Below are 15,883 nucleotides of genomic sequence, written 5' to 3'. Positions count from 1 at the left end.
AAACACAAGAAAAAACATTAAATCTCAATACCTGCCTAGTTTTCTTTACAAAAAGTATTGATATCCCACCAAAAACATAAATGTAAAAAAGGAGAGCCAAGTTCAATACAAAAATTATGCTTGGCTGTGGGGCTCACCGCAAAAAGAATGGAGATCTAAATGAGTGCCACTGCCAAGTTCTATGCAAAATCCAAATATGTATTTATAGGAACAAAATAACATTATAAACAAGTATTAAACTCTATTTCCTTGCTTTATTGGATACCTATAACAATTGCTGTTATTTAAAAAAATGTGAGATCTTAAAGTAGGTTAGATTTGGCTTGGCCAGGTTTTATCAGAATTACAATATATATAAAATGATTGATATAATGAAAACTGGCCAAGTCAAATCTAACCTACTTTAAGATCTCACATTTTTTAAATAACAGCAATTGTTATAGGTATCCAATAAAGCAAGGAAATAGAGTTTAATACTTGTTTATAATGTTATTTTGTTCCTATAAATACATATTTGGATTTTGCATAGAACTTGGCAGTGGCACTCATTTAGATCTCCATTCTTTTTGCGGTGAGCCCCACAGCCAAGCATAATTTTTGTATTGAACTTGGCTCTCCTTTTTTACATTTATGTTTTTGGTGGGATAGAGTATATTAATACTACTACTTAGTAGTAGTTATATTGTGCAATAATAAAGACCTATTGTATTGTATTGTATTGCATGAATATGTAAACATTTTGGATACCTAATACACATTTCATCATCACCCGGAAGCAAATATTTTGTGGTAGTCGTCCTTTACATCTCATAAACTACAAAAGAAGAATACTTTTGCGCTTATGTACCTAATAAACAATCAGTAGGTACCTATTCAGTATTCCATCATCATCATCATCTCAGCCATAAGACGTCCACTGCTGAACATAGGCCTCCCCCTTGGACCTCCATACGTGCCGGTCGGAAGCGACCCGCATCCAGCGTCTTCCGGCGACCAAGACGCGGCGGCGGCGGTATTCCATATTAAGAGTAAATTATTTCCTGGCGTTTCAGTAATCTCACATTCCCGACAATTGATCAAAATTCTTAGCATGTCATGAAAATGGTCTACATTTGGTAACCCTCGGCCCTTGAATTAGTACGATGAGCGCGTGGTAGGGAAAGCCCGCGTTTCCCGGCCGCACGCTGCATTTCCCTGCAACGGTCCATGCACCGCTTGATTGCCGCTCGTAACATGTGGTTTCGTCGCATGTGGGCTCGTAACAAGCGCCGTGGTTTGCTTGTACATTATTAGGAGAAACGCGTATTTTTATCGGCCACACTTCACCTTTCTTACTGTAATCATATTATCATACCATAGATACACTTACATCTTTACCACAAAATATTAAGACTCGATTTTACTATCATCGTTTTCTAAAATGGCACCAACTAAGATCAACGATCCTATTACCTACGAGTATTACTATCTACAATATCACGAGTCACGAGCCTTAGTGAAACTTAATAAATAAGTTATGTAAAAGCTTATTCAAATATGCACCGAGAAGCGGAAAGTGAGCAAAGCAAGACATCTTTAACAAATAATTAAACACGTGACGTGAGGTGAGGATGAGCGGAGCGGAAAGACACTAGCGGAGAAAATGTCACCGCGCGGATTCCTCGCCTGTCCAATTAGAGCTCACACAACGCTTTGCAAGAGTCTCGTGAAATCTTCATTTCTGGCGCTTTTCTAATTATAAGGCAGTTTTCTTGCTTACCCGGGTTACTTATGCCTTCAATTAGCGTTTGTGTGAAGAAAGTGAGATTCCTCAGCAATTCATTTTAAAAATACCTAGGTACAAATAATCTTGAATCCTTACCAGTATCAATCATGTGTAGCCTAATTTGTCTTGGTGAAACATTTAAGGGCAAGGGCGGTATGCATCGTTGGACAAGCCGGTAAAATTAAATAACGACGCTGAGTTACAAGTTCGATTCTTACCAGCTCTAGGTTCAGGTAAATTAAAATTATTCTTCCCTTGCCTTTGCATGTCTGAGTGATCCGGCCCATTCGTGAGGAAGAATTTTATTCCAGTCCTAATTCTATTGAAAACTTCACCCACGATATATGAAAACTGCTAATAAGTATTTATTTATTTATTTAATCGTATGGCGATATGGTCACATAGGCAAAAATTGTATATATAGTATTTTTATTTATAAGGCAACATCCAAGTTTTGCAACCACTGCACAGCATCGGGCGTCAAGTCTAGTAGATCATCCGTACCCGGGTATGCGCGGAGTGGGCACCGCTGGATAATGTGCTCCATGGTCTGGTCCTCGATGCCGCAGTCGCATAGCGCGGAGTCACTCCAAACCCACTTATGCCGGAAGAAGTTGCATCGTCCGTGCCCGGTTCTTAGGCGATTTAAGCGACACCATAGTTTCCTAGGAAGGTCGGTCCCCTTGTTCATTATAGTCGGGTCGATATTCGCGGCCGGGGTACCGTCAGCTTGCCTCATCCATTCTTGTTTCCAGAGCTGCTGTACGTCGAAGGAACTTTGTGTGAGTGTTTTAGCAGCTGCGTATGCCGGGCGACGGGACTTAAGTCTCGCCACAGGCGGGTTGGTAAACTCTTGATGCATTGGGAGAGACGGACATGCTCTAATTTTGTTGGTCTCTCTTAGCAGCGCCTGTTTCCTTCTCAAATGTGGAGGTGGGATTCGACTGAGCGCAGGAAGCCAGTGGCAAGGTGTAGATTTCACTGTCCCAGTAATGCATCGCATGGTGACATTGAGCTTGGAATCCACCAATTGCGTGTGTGCACTTTGTAGCCAAATTGGAGCACAGTACTCTGCAGTGGGATATACGAGCCCCAGAGCCGTTGAACGGAGACAGTCCGCAGATGCACCCCATGAGGTGCCAGATAGCTTGTGCAGTATGTTGTTCCGCGTCAATATTTTAAGCGAGAGCTTGGAAAGGTGTTTTTTATAGCTTAGAGTCCTATCTAAAGTAATACCAAGGTATGTTGGGAAAGGATTGTATGGTAATCTTACACCACCTAAAGTGACAGTTGGCTCGTGTTTAGCGCGGTGTGGTTGCTTAGGTGAAAGCAGGACACTTCTGTTTTTCTGGCACTCGGTATGAGTCTCCACTCTCGAAAATACGATTCCAAGATCTTCAAATCCGTAGTAAGCTGGCTCTCGCCTTCCCCAAATGTACGGCTCTGAGCTACTAGGGCAATATCGTCCTAATAAGTATGATTTGCACTCTGCCAATTACTACACGACTATATTTCAATTGACAGTGTACATTTATTGTTAACAGGGAGTGGGAATACGCGTCTCATGGCTCCGGCCGTGGGTGCGCGTGGTGGTGGCGGCGGCGGCGCTGGCGCAGGCGCTCGGCACGTGCCCGTGGGAGCCCGTGCCCGCGCTGCAGGCCGCCTGCGTGTGCGCCGTCAACCTCGCCAGAGACCTGTCCGTGCAGTGCGACCAGGTACCTATACCCACATACGTGGTGACTGATAGCGACATCTACTCAACAATAAAAAATTGGCCCCTTAAAAAATATATCGAAATACTTATACTAATTAATATTATGTATATATTTTGGCCAACCACAAATTAAAATCTACCTACCAAAACAATCTGAGATTGTTTTTTACTTCAGAATATTCAAATTACAATGATCAAATAATTTATATCAGATGTAATTTCAAAATGTGTTAACCAATATTCTATTGATTAATACTCTGTATGTTTATATTTCAGGTGGACTTCGCTGTGCTTTTAAAAGCACTGAATTCAAGCGCAAGAAACATTCCAATAGACTTATTGTACATCAACAATTCAACGATACCGGCGCTCACGGATGGCATGTTTACGCACTTAAAGATTCACAACGTTCAAATCTCCGGCTGCAAGATCACCCGAATAGATGACGACGCCTTTCGCGGGCAAGGGCCTCATCTGAAGAATTTGAACTTGCAAGATAACGAATTGTATGAAGTGCCAGTTAAAGCTTTTAAGATATTAACGAATCTTTCGCTGCTCGACATCTCAAAGAATCGCATCACTTACATAGAGAACCATTCGTTTATAACATTGCGAAAACTGACAACATTAAAAATATCAGACAACAACGTCACACTGGCGCCCCACGCCCTGACTGGACTGGAAAATTCGCTAAAAAACTTAAATCTTAAAGGAACTAAACAAAAAAGCGTCCCAGAATGTATAAGAGGTCTTCGCAGCTTAGCGTTCCTCGATCTGTCGCAGAACAGCATCAGAGAATTACCAGGACCTGAAGGCAAGCGAACCTTTGAAGGGTTAGATTCCTTGACAGCGCTTAATTTGGAACGAAACCTGATTGTGACGCTTAAAGAAGACGCATTTGCTGGTATGAAAACCACATTAAGTTCCTTGAGTCTCCTAAATAATCTCTTACCGGAATTTCCTGCCGCTGCGATTGGCACATTATCGGAATTAAGAGTTCTCGACATAGGGTTCAACTTATTAAATAAGCTGCCTGGAAATGCTTTTGGAAGTAATCCATCGATTACACTTCTGGCATTAGATGGTAATCCATTACCCACCGTGCCGGCCGAAGCTCTTGCTCATTTAAACCATACCCTTCGAGGTTTAAGTATCGGAGGACGATTTCTGAATTGTGATTGTCGTCTTCGCTGGATTATAGAATGGATACGAGATGGTGAACTACAAGTGACCTCTAGAGAAAGAAATCCCCAGTTCTGTGGCCACCCGCCACAATTCCGTGAGCGCGGTTTCTATAGTTTCCAACCAAACGAGCTGGTTTGTGAGCACGAAACTACGGCTACTCCAGAAGAGTCGACCACACCACAGAGGCAGATTAATGATTGGAAAATAAGTCAGACAACATCGACAACTGCGCGAAGTACAACCACAAGTACTACAACTACAACGGCTGCAACCAGTGCTGCTACGACTACTAGTAGTGAAGCAACGTCGAAGGCGCCGGTGACCACGACGGGCTCCGCGCGGCCCCGCCCCCCGCCGGCCGTGCGCCCCGCGTCGCCCACCTGGCGACACGCCCCTCACCAGCGCCCGCCGCTCGTCATGAACTTTCCCCAGAAACCAAAAGTGGACGACTCGAACGAGGTCATCGTTAAGAATGCCTACAGGCAAGACAACTCTGTCATTATACAATGGGACTCAGACGTAGCGAATATTCTTGGATTCCGAGTGGTGTACAGACTGTTTGGTGATAAAAGTTTCAAACAAGGCCCGCCGCTTGAAGCCAGTGAAAGGGAATTCAAAATAAAAAACGTTCCGTCCCAGGTGAGTGCCTACACTAATGTTTAAATAAGTTACCTACATTTCATGTCTTATCACGCAGAAAGCAAAACACTTTGGTATGTACGTTACTAAGGCACTATACAGAGACTGAAGTATTTTATACCTACCTGATGGCTGTTCTTTCATAAATAAATCTAATGTTTATGCCGAAATACGCTTAGTGCGGTTGATTGTGTTGGTTGTTGTACTGTTTGATCGTATGATTTTAATAGTAAATCGATAAATTATTAATGTTTTATTGCCATACCTATATGGTACTAATATATCTGTATGTGTACAGGAATGTATAGTGGTATGCGTCATCTCGCTAGAAGAAGTGCACGTGAGCCCCGAAACGGTGCCGTACTCGCAGTGTCGCGAGGTGCGCACCGTGTCAGCCGCCGCCTCCAATATGGACAAGATCACCATCGCCGCCAGCGCCGCCATCTGCGGCACCATCGTGGTGGCCGTCCTCGTGTTCGCGGCCGCTTCTCGGCGCCGAGCGCGGACGGTGCACAGGCTGCACAACGACAAGCTGCCAGGCGCCTGCTGCGGCGCGCTCGGCACGCCCAGCCCGGGCGGCCCGCTGTCCTCCCTCGCCACGCTCGGCGCGTTCGGCAAGCAGCGTGAGTGGGATCAAGTGTCGGCTTACAGCGCACGTTCGATCCCGCGAGCACGAACCTATACCGAACCGGCTCCCCCCGATCCCCTGCCCGGCCGGCCCGGCCGCGCCCGCTCCCTCGCCGACGGCCAATCTCAGCACAGTTACGCGCCCTCGGCCCGCTACGGGATGCCCGGCTACCCGGGCAGCCTTCTCGGATCTCGAACCGGTGAGTCAGGCTTGATCCCGACCCGATCCTGAACGCTTCCCTTTCTTCTCACTGTCGCTATCGTAGCTTAGGCCCGCATTCGGGAGCATATTTTTCAACACGGAATTTGGTTTTTCAGATCTCCGTCAGTCGCGGCAGTCCCTCGGGGCGGCATCGGAGCGGGCGTCGCGGCTGTCGCTGAGCGGCGCGGCGGGCGGCGCGACGGGCGGCACGGGCAACTCGCGCCGGCGGCCGCGCTCGCGCTCGCGGCCCGCCAGCAGGTACAGCGTGGGCTCGCTCGGCATGGGCTACTGCGACACGTCCGACAACTGGACCGACCACGACATGGACATCTACATGGCCCGGAACCCGACGACGCGGGGCGGCCTGGTGCCGTTATAGCGAGCGCGGCCTGGGGCGGGGGCGGCGCGGGCGCGGGCGCGCGGGCGGGGCGCGGGGAGCCCACGCGCGCGCTGCTCGCCGGCGCCGCGGCGCGCCGCGCGCTGCACGTCGTGGTCCGCGCGTGAGCGCGCCGCGCCCGCCCGCAGCCGCGGCGCCGAGCCCGGCGGCAGCCCGCCGTGGGACAGCCTCGAGAAGAAGCCCGATCCCAAACACAAGAAGTGATCCGAGGGTGACCGTCGTATTAGAGATCGTTACCACTACCCTGATCGCTCGCGAGGAAAATTTACGCCGTCGATGACATATTCACAGTGAGTAGCGGAAGTCGCTGACCGAACGTTGGTCAGTGTTGAATGTTGAACGTTCATCCAAAGAAAAAGAGGCATGGGTAAATAAAATTATACTTAAGCTTCGTTTTCTACGTAGCTTCTGCTGCTGCGCACGCGAGACTTAAAATAGATATATTAAGATATTCCCTCCACCCGAAGTAACGAAACGAATATTATGGATGGAGAAATCGAACGACTTATCCATTCCATTTGATTAATTAAGAACTAGTCAGATCCGAGATCGTTTCCGTCCAACGAAATTATGAGACTTAAATCATATTTTTGGCTAATTATTTTATATGGTGGAAAAGCAATATTATTTAATATCTATTATCATTGTTGTTTATTTTGTCGATATACGTACTTAATGTTAAGTTAGATAATTTAATAGGTATTGTAATTATTTTTAAGTTGTAAATATTAGGTATTTAAGAAAGTAATATAATCCAGTTTATTTTTCCGATAACCAAATACAAGAGAAGCATAATCCAAATGGTGCTAAATGTTATTACAATTTGTACATAGACTTTACTCATAATTAAATCAATATTGTTAATAAATTAAAATATTTTGACTATTAAACTATTATACCACAAATCTGTTGAAAAGTTTTATTTTTAACACCCATTATATTTAGTAAGTTCATTTTCAAAGATAACTGTTATAATTACTAGAACAGACATATAAGGGATAATTCTTTATCCATCTAACACAAAACAACAACCTGCCTATATTGTCATGTTATTCAATGAACTAACTACAGAAAGTACTATTCAAAATGGCCAAAGAATATATTTTACATGACCATCTTACATTTAAGTCAGACTTACCCTGGAATGAGAATTCGACGCTCCCAGCGGTACTGCAGTTCCTGAGTGAACTCGTACCAAAGGTGTGCGAGGTAAGGCAGGCCTCCGGCGTCTAGCAGGCGTGCTGCCGCCACTGACAACCGCCATACAAGCCCATTGCGGGGCGAGGTCTTTAAGTACCCGAGTAATTTAGACTCGCCACCCTCACCCTGGAAAGACAATAAGAAAAATATTATTAAAAGTTTACTAATCTTTCTGGTTTACTAACTACATACTCAATGCTATTAAGTTGTAATTTATCCAGTAAATATTTGATCTAAAAATTTATTATCCACAAATTTCTCTTCACTAATTTTGTGAATAATTTCAGCTTACTTAAAAATAGATTAGACGCCAAGTTAATGACTAGCTATAATGTATATTCACCCAATATATGTTGATTCACCCACCTTAATTTCTATTTCTAATTTGTCTGGGTAGTTAAATGTGTCATCCTCCACTGCATCAGGAAATATGTAGTAAAGCAGTGACATGAGCAAGTCATCTGCTATGGGCCCTTTGAACTCTTGTATATTGGTGCCCTGACCTATTGCTGCTTTCACAAGCTTTGATATTGTGATGGGAGCCTCCGTGATCTTGTGCAAAGGGTTCACTAGCCCCAGACTCCGACTCAGGCCCAGAGTATCCATTAACAAATTATTTTTATCCAGTAAGTTCATCATTTTATCAATTGTTTCGGACAACTGGCATGTTAGATTATCTCTCAATTTCAAACTAATAGTCCATGTAGGGGCCATTATAGGGTCTATGTCAGAAAATGTGGAACAATCAACAATAGAGCTCTCTAGGAACTTTGGCCAAATAGCATTTAACAGTGCACTGTAGATAGGATTTTTTTCCGAACCAAAAGGCAGTTCTATTAACTTCTTAACATCAAAGCCATCAATAGATAGGAACTCATTTGAATGTGTGGTGCGAGTCCAGGCAAATGCTTCCACATCCTTCAATTCATAAGAAAATTTAGCTGATACTATAACAGCACCGAGGGCAACTGGCGAAGCAATTTTTGATTTAAACAAACTAACAAGGCCACTGAGGTGAGAACACTGATTAGAGATGCGCTTCAGGTGTATTGTATCAAAACTAGTCTTATGTTCGCTGTCCTCATAGAAACCCAAATAACACTGTTGCCAATGTTCTCTAACTTTAATGAAGAAAGGCGCTCCACAATCTACATTGGCAAAGGCAATGTTTGCTGAACTCATTACTAATTTTATAAGGCTACCATCCACAAGGGGCTCACTTGGACAAAGCATCACGTAACGTTTAAGCCCGAACCATGAAGAAACGGGGAAAGGACTGCCGCCGTCCACTTCATCGATGAAGTTTGCAGTTGATGCCCAAATACCATTTTGTAAATCTTCTAACAAAGACTTGTTATCATTTTCATCGGTTTTACTTTCAGTAAAATCTAGCGTGTGATATGAAAGTTTGAAATTCAGACCATGGAACTTGATATCTTCGCATTTACTGACCCATTTTGTACCCCGACATTCTGTATTTAGACAGATTTTTGATTTGTTGAGTGACCACTCGTTTAGTATCTCTTCTATTCGTGCAATAAACACTTCCCACTCTGAAGCAGTTGTGAAATCTTGATGGTAAATTTCAAATTCATCAATTTCTTCATTCATATTGCTTTATGGCAAAGATTGTGCTATATTTCCACAAAAACAGCTGTTTGTTTATAGAAACGAAAACAACGAAAAGCAAATCGACCAATCTCCATTACATATTGTCAATGTCAATTTGACATTTGACTGATACTGAGTACGTTCAAGCCATAGTTTATTCTGCTAAAAGTGGCACCATTTATTAAGTTGGTACCTCTGTTTTTAGTTCAGTTCATAGCCCAACATTATGACGCTTATGACGTCAATCTCATTCCTTGACTCTATGGCGCCTAATTTAAAAAATGGTTTCTATAGCAACATTGTATGTAAACATTATTGTACGTAAATAAAATAAATTAGTTGCAAATATGTTTAGAGGTGACAATTCTCACTCCTTAAGCTATGAACAACAAGCAAAGTTTATTCAAGATCGAATTACTAATGTCGAAAAAAACTTTGGGGAATTGTGCGTTGCGTTTGGTGATTATGCCAGGAGAACAGCAAGGTAAGTACCTACACCCCGCCACCCCATTTAAGTACATTAGTTAATGATTTATTTTTTAAATTATCCATCACAGCTTTTTAAATAATCTCTATTTTCCCTTAGACTACGGGATCAAGGCGACGAGCTTGCTAAGGTCCTGAAGGAGTACGCGAACAATGAAATAGTCAATAAGTCATTAAGTGCTGGTCTTGAAAACTTATCAATAACACTGACCGCTATTGAAGAATATAGAAATTGCGAAGTACAACGATTAGAAGCCAAGGTAAGTCCACAGTAGTAAGCAAACCAGAGAAACCATGTGACGCAATAAAACTTTGTCAAAGTAACGATATGATATAGGTACTAGACAGAAACAACCCCTAAACCTACATTCTGTGTCAACAAATCTTAACATCGAAGAGGTTACTGATTGCAGTCTATTGGGCATCACATTGGATAATCATTTAAATTGATGGAAAGCTCAAATAGAAAAATTAAAAATCAAACTGTCGCGGTTTACCTATGCCTTGAGCATATTAAAAAGCAGTACCAGAGTGGCTACCGCGAAAACAGAATTTCGCAAATTGCGGGGATCTTTCCCTTTTACTCCAATGAAGGCGTAATTAGAGTGACAGAGAAAAATGCCCGCAATTTGCGAACTTCGATTTTCGCGGTTATAGCCCTGCTTCGAATGCGCGTTAGCAGTGTAAGTACCATTCACAGGCAGTTGCATGGCTGCGTTATGGTATCTTATTATGGGGCCATAGCACCGATATTCAGCAACTGTTTGTAATGCAGAAAAAATGCGTCAGAATTCTAGCAAATATCCACCAACCAATTAGCTGTAGACCTTATTTTAAAAATCTGAAACTTTTAACCCTCCCCTCTCTTTACATTTTAGAAGTAGCCATATTCGTCCACAAAAATATACATCTTTTTAAATTTTGCCAAAATGCCAGACGCAAACAGTATTTAGAACTTCCGGAACCAAAACTAGAGATCTACAAAAACGGCCCCTATTACAGGGCTATTAAAATTTACAATAAAATTCCCGCTTATTTAAAGACACCATACAACCAATTTGCAACAAATCTAAAAAGTAAGCTGGTCGAAAAGTGCTACTACAGTATATCTGAGTTTATGGAAGATACCTTATTATAATTATAAGTATATGTAAGTAAGAAAACACATTTTAGTTAAAAAATATTAAACTGATTAGGTATTCCTAATTATTGTTACCTACTCTTAATTTACTTTAAGTCATGTTATGCTTGTCACATAAAAATAACTTGATTTGTTACAAATATTTTTGCGATACCCTACCAGGGTCCATGTGCCTGTATGTTACTCGTATGTAATATAAATATGTACATTGGATGCAAATAAAGATATCGATCTCTCTCTATCTCTATATACTTGTAATACCTTAAATATAACTCGGATTGAAAGAAATCTCTTACTTACTATTTACCTACTGTTGTAAATTTGACATGGTTTCATGTTGACCCAGGGTGCCACCGTTGCTGAGGGTAGCTTTTATTTCGTGTAGAACAGCTTGTACTACAGGGTGTAATTTTTTACGTGATACAAAATATGTTTTTCTAACTTCATAAACAACTAGCAATTGAATGCTCCTACTCTCGTTGAAATCAGACATATTTATTTTTATTTTATTAATTTTTTTTCGTGATATTTTTTGTACTTTTAAAGGATATTATGATATTAAAACAGCTTTATAAGATATTTAAAATGTAAAGTGAACTAAATTACTTTTCAAAGTAGCATAAATCACAAAAAAATGTTTAATGACTTGTGATTTATGCTACTTTGAAAAGTAATTTAGTTCACTTTACATTTTAAAGCTGTTTTAATATCATAATATCCTTTAAAAGTACAAAAAATATCACGAAAAAAAATTAATTAATTAAAAATAAAATTGTCTGATTTCAACGAGAGTAGGAGCATTCCATTGCTAGTTGTTTATGGAGTTAGAAAAACATATTTTGTATCACGTAAAAAATTACACCCTGTATATTCCTAAGTACCTATAAGAGGTATATTTTATCTCAGGTAATTGGAGAGCTTTGTCAGTACGAGGCAATATGCAAGCACGCGCGGGAGGAGGTGAAGCACACCATGAGCGTGAGGGAGAAGGAACTGGCCAGGAAGAAGGTTCTGGACAAAACCAGGGAGCGGCAGCCCTTTAACAGACAACAAGTGGTATGTTACTCATTTCCGCTACCTAAAGTTGTCTGGAAGAGATCGCTTTTTAGCGATAAGACCGCCTGTTATTTACCTCTTCTTGAGTTACTGTATTCATTGTTTTCTGTATTGTCGTGTGCAATGAAGAGTATTTGTAGATAGGTAGGTACCTATAGTTACTATAAGTCGAATGTGTTATGGGGTACTTAGCGGAACCTCCTATTGGCATTTGGGATGTTGTCAGCAAGACAATGCGTTATTGCTACCATTATTTCTCTTAAATGCAAAGGTTTTAAATTTTAGGGATATCCCTCCATTCCCTCCAACGTCAGTCACGCACGCACATATCTTTTCATGCTCGAGACTCACGCAATGCCTAGTAACAGTATCGGCGTAATACTTAGTGGGTTATGGGATAATTAATTATGACCTTTAGTTAATGCTACAGCTTTAATGATGTCTCAATCACTTCCAGACATCATTAAATTCCTTCCACTATTTCTTAGGGGTAAGACCGCCGTTTAGTAACTCTAATATTTTGAAGTTCTGTTTAAATTCTTCGTAATTTTTTATTTCACTTCAAATAATATTTATGTACTTACCTACTCGTACGTATAAAAACAAATCGATGTAGACATACGCGGAATCAGAGCTTCTAAAAGCGTCAGCGGAGATGTCCCGCACGGCGAAGGGTCTGAGCGAGCAGACGGAGTTCTTCGAGCGGCGCAAGCTGCAGCAGCTGAAGGCGCTGCTGAGCGACTTCATGCTCATCGAGCTGAACTTCCACGCCAAGGCGCTGGAGCTGCTCACGGTGGCGCATCAGCAGGTCGCCGACATCAATGATAAGGCGGATCTTGATGTGAGTTTTACTTTTGAGACTTTTTTACAAATTCAAACCTTTATCTATGAAAAGGAACCTTATTGTCAACGGCGCTTACGCCGCACAGAATGCAAAAAAAAACCCTGTTAAGTACAATCATCAATCAGCTTCAAAGGGCCTACCACCAACATCGAAAATATAAAAATGCTATCTGCATCTTTGTCGCTCGAATTTAGAAAAGTAATAGAGAGGCAGATAAAGTATTTCGAGTTTTCAAAGGCTTTCGGAACTCAGCCCCAGTGTGGTGTGTCGACAATCAAAGAACGTCATTTTCTAAACAGTTTATTTGGAATACCTGGGCTACCTCTGGCCCGCTTACCTAATTTAATTGCTGACTAAACGAAAATAAAAAAGCTAAGTACCATATGAAAAGTTTTTAATTATAAATTAATGTTTCTCTTTTAAGCTTCTAACAGGTCTCTCGGATGACTCGGAACCAACGGTAAATATTTGTAGTAATTTTGAATCCTACCCACTCTGTCAGCTGTGATATAATTTCATGCACCTAATGCACCAGTACCATTTTAACAACACTCGCGAATACCTAGAAGTTTGTCAAATTGTAGAACTTCAGAAGGAAGCTGCGGTCTCCTGAGAAGCAAGTAAGCACGGGAGTGTCGGCGCGCTCTTCCTCGCTCGCGTCGCTGCTGCAGCCCTCGCCTGCTCGAGAAGACGACCCGGCGGTGAGAACAGTCATCCCCCCATAGCCTACTTGTTCATGACTTTGACTTTGTTTTTTACTTAGAGCCTGCAGTGAAAATAGAATGAACAATATTTGTTTACGAAATTTAACTTAATTATTAGCTCAGCCCTGTCGAGGACTTGAAATAGCTCGCAAAATTATTTTGTATTTATCATTTGAAGTCACTCGCTCATACATGGGTCAGGAGTGAAGTTATTAATCACATAGGTAGGTAGGTACCTACTTGTGCTAAAAGCTCGCTAATAGCCACTGTCATTATACGAGACAGTGAATATCTGATCTCACATCAGCATATCTTGATGATATTGATACCTTATGCCCAAACTTATGATCGTTTATTTGCAAAACATGCTATATCTACTTACACATAAAACTATAGGTTGATAAGATACCTTATACTTATCATACACACAATCATAATATTTACAATGAAACATGACGAAGGTATTCACAGCATTCAATTAGAAGACATTTCGACACATTGTTCAGTCCAACAAAGCGTTGTCCGTTACCCAAAGTTTACGGGGCCGTGCCGGCCTCATCATTTTGGGGTATGAATACGACAGCCTATCGTCTAGAAACTTTCGAAGAACAATGAACTAACACCAAACACTTTTCACTGCCCATCGATGGACCTTACGTCTTTGCATTAAAGTTTACGAATGATACATTTTAACTTTGTCATCGCGAAACCTATCGGCGCCGTTCATCTAAAATTTCAAAACGACAAAGTTCTAATTAAGTGCTCATTGCTTAACACATTGAGATGAGCGAGTCAGTAAGGTCAGAGGGGCTACCGCGAAAACCGAAATTTGCGGGGATCTTTCTCTTTTACTCCAATGAAGGCGTAATTAGAATGACAGAGAAAGATGCCTGCAATTTGCGAACTTCGATTTTCGCGGTTATAGCCCAGGGTCGGATTAAGCCACACTTATTTAACACAACTTCCAACTTCCAGTAGGGCACTTCCCTTAGCAGGTCATGAGGCCATTCCCAGTGGCTTAATAACTATTAAGCTTCTCTGCATTATTAACCTGACTAACCTGAGCCGTTTCCGCTGTTTTATAAACTAACGAATATGTTGGTTTTGCAGAACATGCGGAGACTGCGAACTCCAGAGAAGCACGGGGCGGCATCCACGCTGCCTCGGGCATCTTCACTGGCGGCTCTAATGAGCTCTAAGCAGGAAGAGGAAACTACGGTCAGTTCGATAATGGGAAATAATTACTTACGTCCAGGTTATTGTCAGTTGCAAAAATAACTACTTTATGTTAAAATGACGCGTTTAAAGCGCGCGAATAAAATAACCGGGCACTGAATCTCTTTTCATAGATAGTCAGAAAAAAAATGACTAAAAATGCGACCTATTTAATATTTTATCGTCACATTTAGTCATGTAGGTAGGTAAATTGACCCCGAGATTTGATATTAGATACTACACGTAATCGTAGGTCAATTTAAATTAGTTATTAGCTTGAGCCATCATCAAAACTACATTACCCACCTATAGGTACTCCTTTCGCACGAAAGTAGGTAGTCTCTACCTATATTTACTATGTTTGATTGTTCTAGGATTCTGAAGAATCTGAAGAAGGAACGTCCTCGGAAGAAACCGAGTCGCGTTAATTTGTCTGGCTGGATCACTAAGTAATCCCAAGTAGCATTGCAAGCTGTATATAAGCTGTATTGAAGTTTATTTGTATACTATAAGCTGTACAGTTAGGCTGTACAAAGGCTGTATAAGCGCTTATACAGCCCTTATAAGTTAAAAAAGGGCCCAAATTATACAGCCTTTCGCGTTATTAGAGCTGTAGAGTAGCTGTATAAGCAATACATAAGCTGCATAATAGCTGCATTACAGCTATATTTCGGTGTAACAGGAAACCTTAACACTACAGATAATCTCTTATAAGTACGATATAAGAATATGAGTTTTAAATGAGTTTTTAAAAATGATTACAAGAGAATAATAATCATTTAGGAAACTAAAATGTCTTAATCTTGTTCATTCGTAATATAGTAATGGCGACAATAAAGTGTTATAGTGGATGGTAAAAGTAAAAGTAAATATTATAGAGGACTTAAGTGGAATATTATACTATTTGTAAGTGCCGATTATTATTTATTGTGAACCTATGTATCTTATCTGGCAAAATATTCACGCGCCTGCAAAATAACAAAGAGAAACCATAAGGAAAATATCAAAAATCGGTAAAGTTAGTGTTTGTTTTTAAGGTTAGAATATCAAAAAGTCTTATAAATATTAATTCTAAGGCTAAAGTTAATTTATTTTAG

At 41.3% G+C, this 15,883-nt stretch overlaps 3 protein-coding genes across 4 annotated transcripts in view; 2 read left to right on the top strand and 1 right to left on the bottom strand.

Moving 5' to 3' along the window:
• Positions 1 to 6,511, top strand: part of LOC134663953 (vasorin) — a 44,722-nt gene extending 38,211 nt beyond the window's left edge. The window contains exons 2-5 of the mRNA XM_063520501.1: positions 3,310 to 3,480; positions 3,756 to 5,303; positions 5,602 to 6,130; positions 6,249 to 6,511. Of these exons, the coding sequence (XP_063376571.1) occupies positions 3,310 to 3,480; positions 3,756 to 5,303; positions 5,602 to 6,130; positions 6,249 to 6,511 (2,511 nt within the window). The remainder of the gene's footprint in view (positions 1 to 3,309; positions 3,481 to 3,755; positions 5,304 to 5,601; positions 6,131 to 6,248) is intronic.
• LOC134663954 (rab3 GTPase-activating protein catalytic subunit) overlaps positions 1 to 9,426 on the bottom strand; it is a 53,750-nt gene extending 44,324 nt beyond the window's left edge. Inside the window, exons 1-2 of the mRNA XM_063520502.1 lie at positions 8,096 to 9,426; positions 7,668 to 7,855 (exon numbers count right to left, since the gene is read on the bottom strand). Coding sequence (XP_063376572.1) covers positions 7,668 to 7,855; positions 8,096 to 9,340 — 1,433 coding nt within the window. The 5' untranslated portion in view covers positions 9,341 to 9,426. The remainder of the gene's footprint in view (positions 1 to 7,667; positions 7,856 to 8,095) is intronic.
• Positions 9,427 to 9,613: 187 nt separating this feature from the next.
• Positions 9,614 to 15,233, top strand: LOC134663952 (CBY1-interacting BAR domain-containing protein 1-A). 2 transcript variants are annotated; one of them, XM_063520499.1, is made up of 8 exons: positions 9,614 to 9,824; positions 9,927 to 10,086; positions 11,874 to 12,023; positions 12,640 to 12,864; positions 13,292 to 13,327; positions 13,452 to 13,568; positions 14,682 to 14,789; positions 15,161 to 15,233. In XM_063520499.1, the coding sequence occupies exons 1-8, from the start codon at positions 9,688 to 9,690 to the stop codon at positions 15,212 to 15,214; spliced, it is 987 nt and encodes a 328-aa protein (XP_063376569.1). In that variant the 5' UTR covers positions 9,614 to 9,687; the 3' UTR covers positions 15,215 to 15,233. The 2 variants fall into 2 exon arrangements, with proteins under 2 accessions (XP_063376569.1, XP_063376570.1); XM_063520500.1 differs by lacking the exon at positions 13,292 to 13,327.
• The last annotated feature ends 650 nt before the right edge of the window (positions 15,234 to 15,883 follow it).

The sequence above is a fragment of the Cydia fagiglandana genome, chromosome 4, assembly GCF_963556715.1.
Source record: "Cydia fagiglandana chromosome 4, ilCydFagi1.1, whole genome shotgun sequence".
Lineage (NCBI taxonomy): Eukaryota > Metazoa > Arthropoda > Insecta > Lepidoptera > Tortricidae > Cydia > Cydia fagiglandana.
This window is presented reverse-complemented; position numbering and strand designations above follow the sequence as displayed.

Coding starts and splice junctions, on each gene's coding strand:
- LOC134663952 (XM_063520499.1), top strand. CDS start 9,688: ATGTTTAGAGGTGACAATTCTCACTCCTTAAGCTATGAACAACAAGCA. Junction 9,825..9,926: donor TATGCCAGGAGAACAGCAAG/GTAAGTACCTAC, acceptor ATTTTCCCTTAG/ACTACGGGATCAAGGCGACG. Junction 14,790..15,160: donor AGCAGGAAGAGGAAACTACG/GTCAGTTCGATA, acceptor TGATTGTTCTAG/GATTCTGAAGAATCTGAAGA.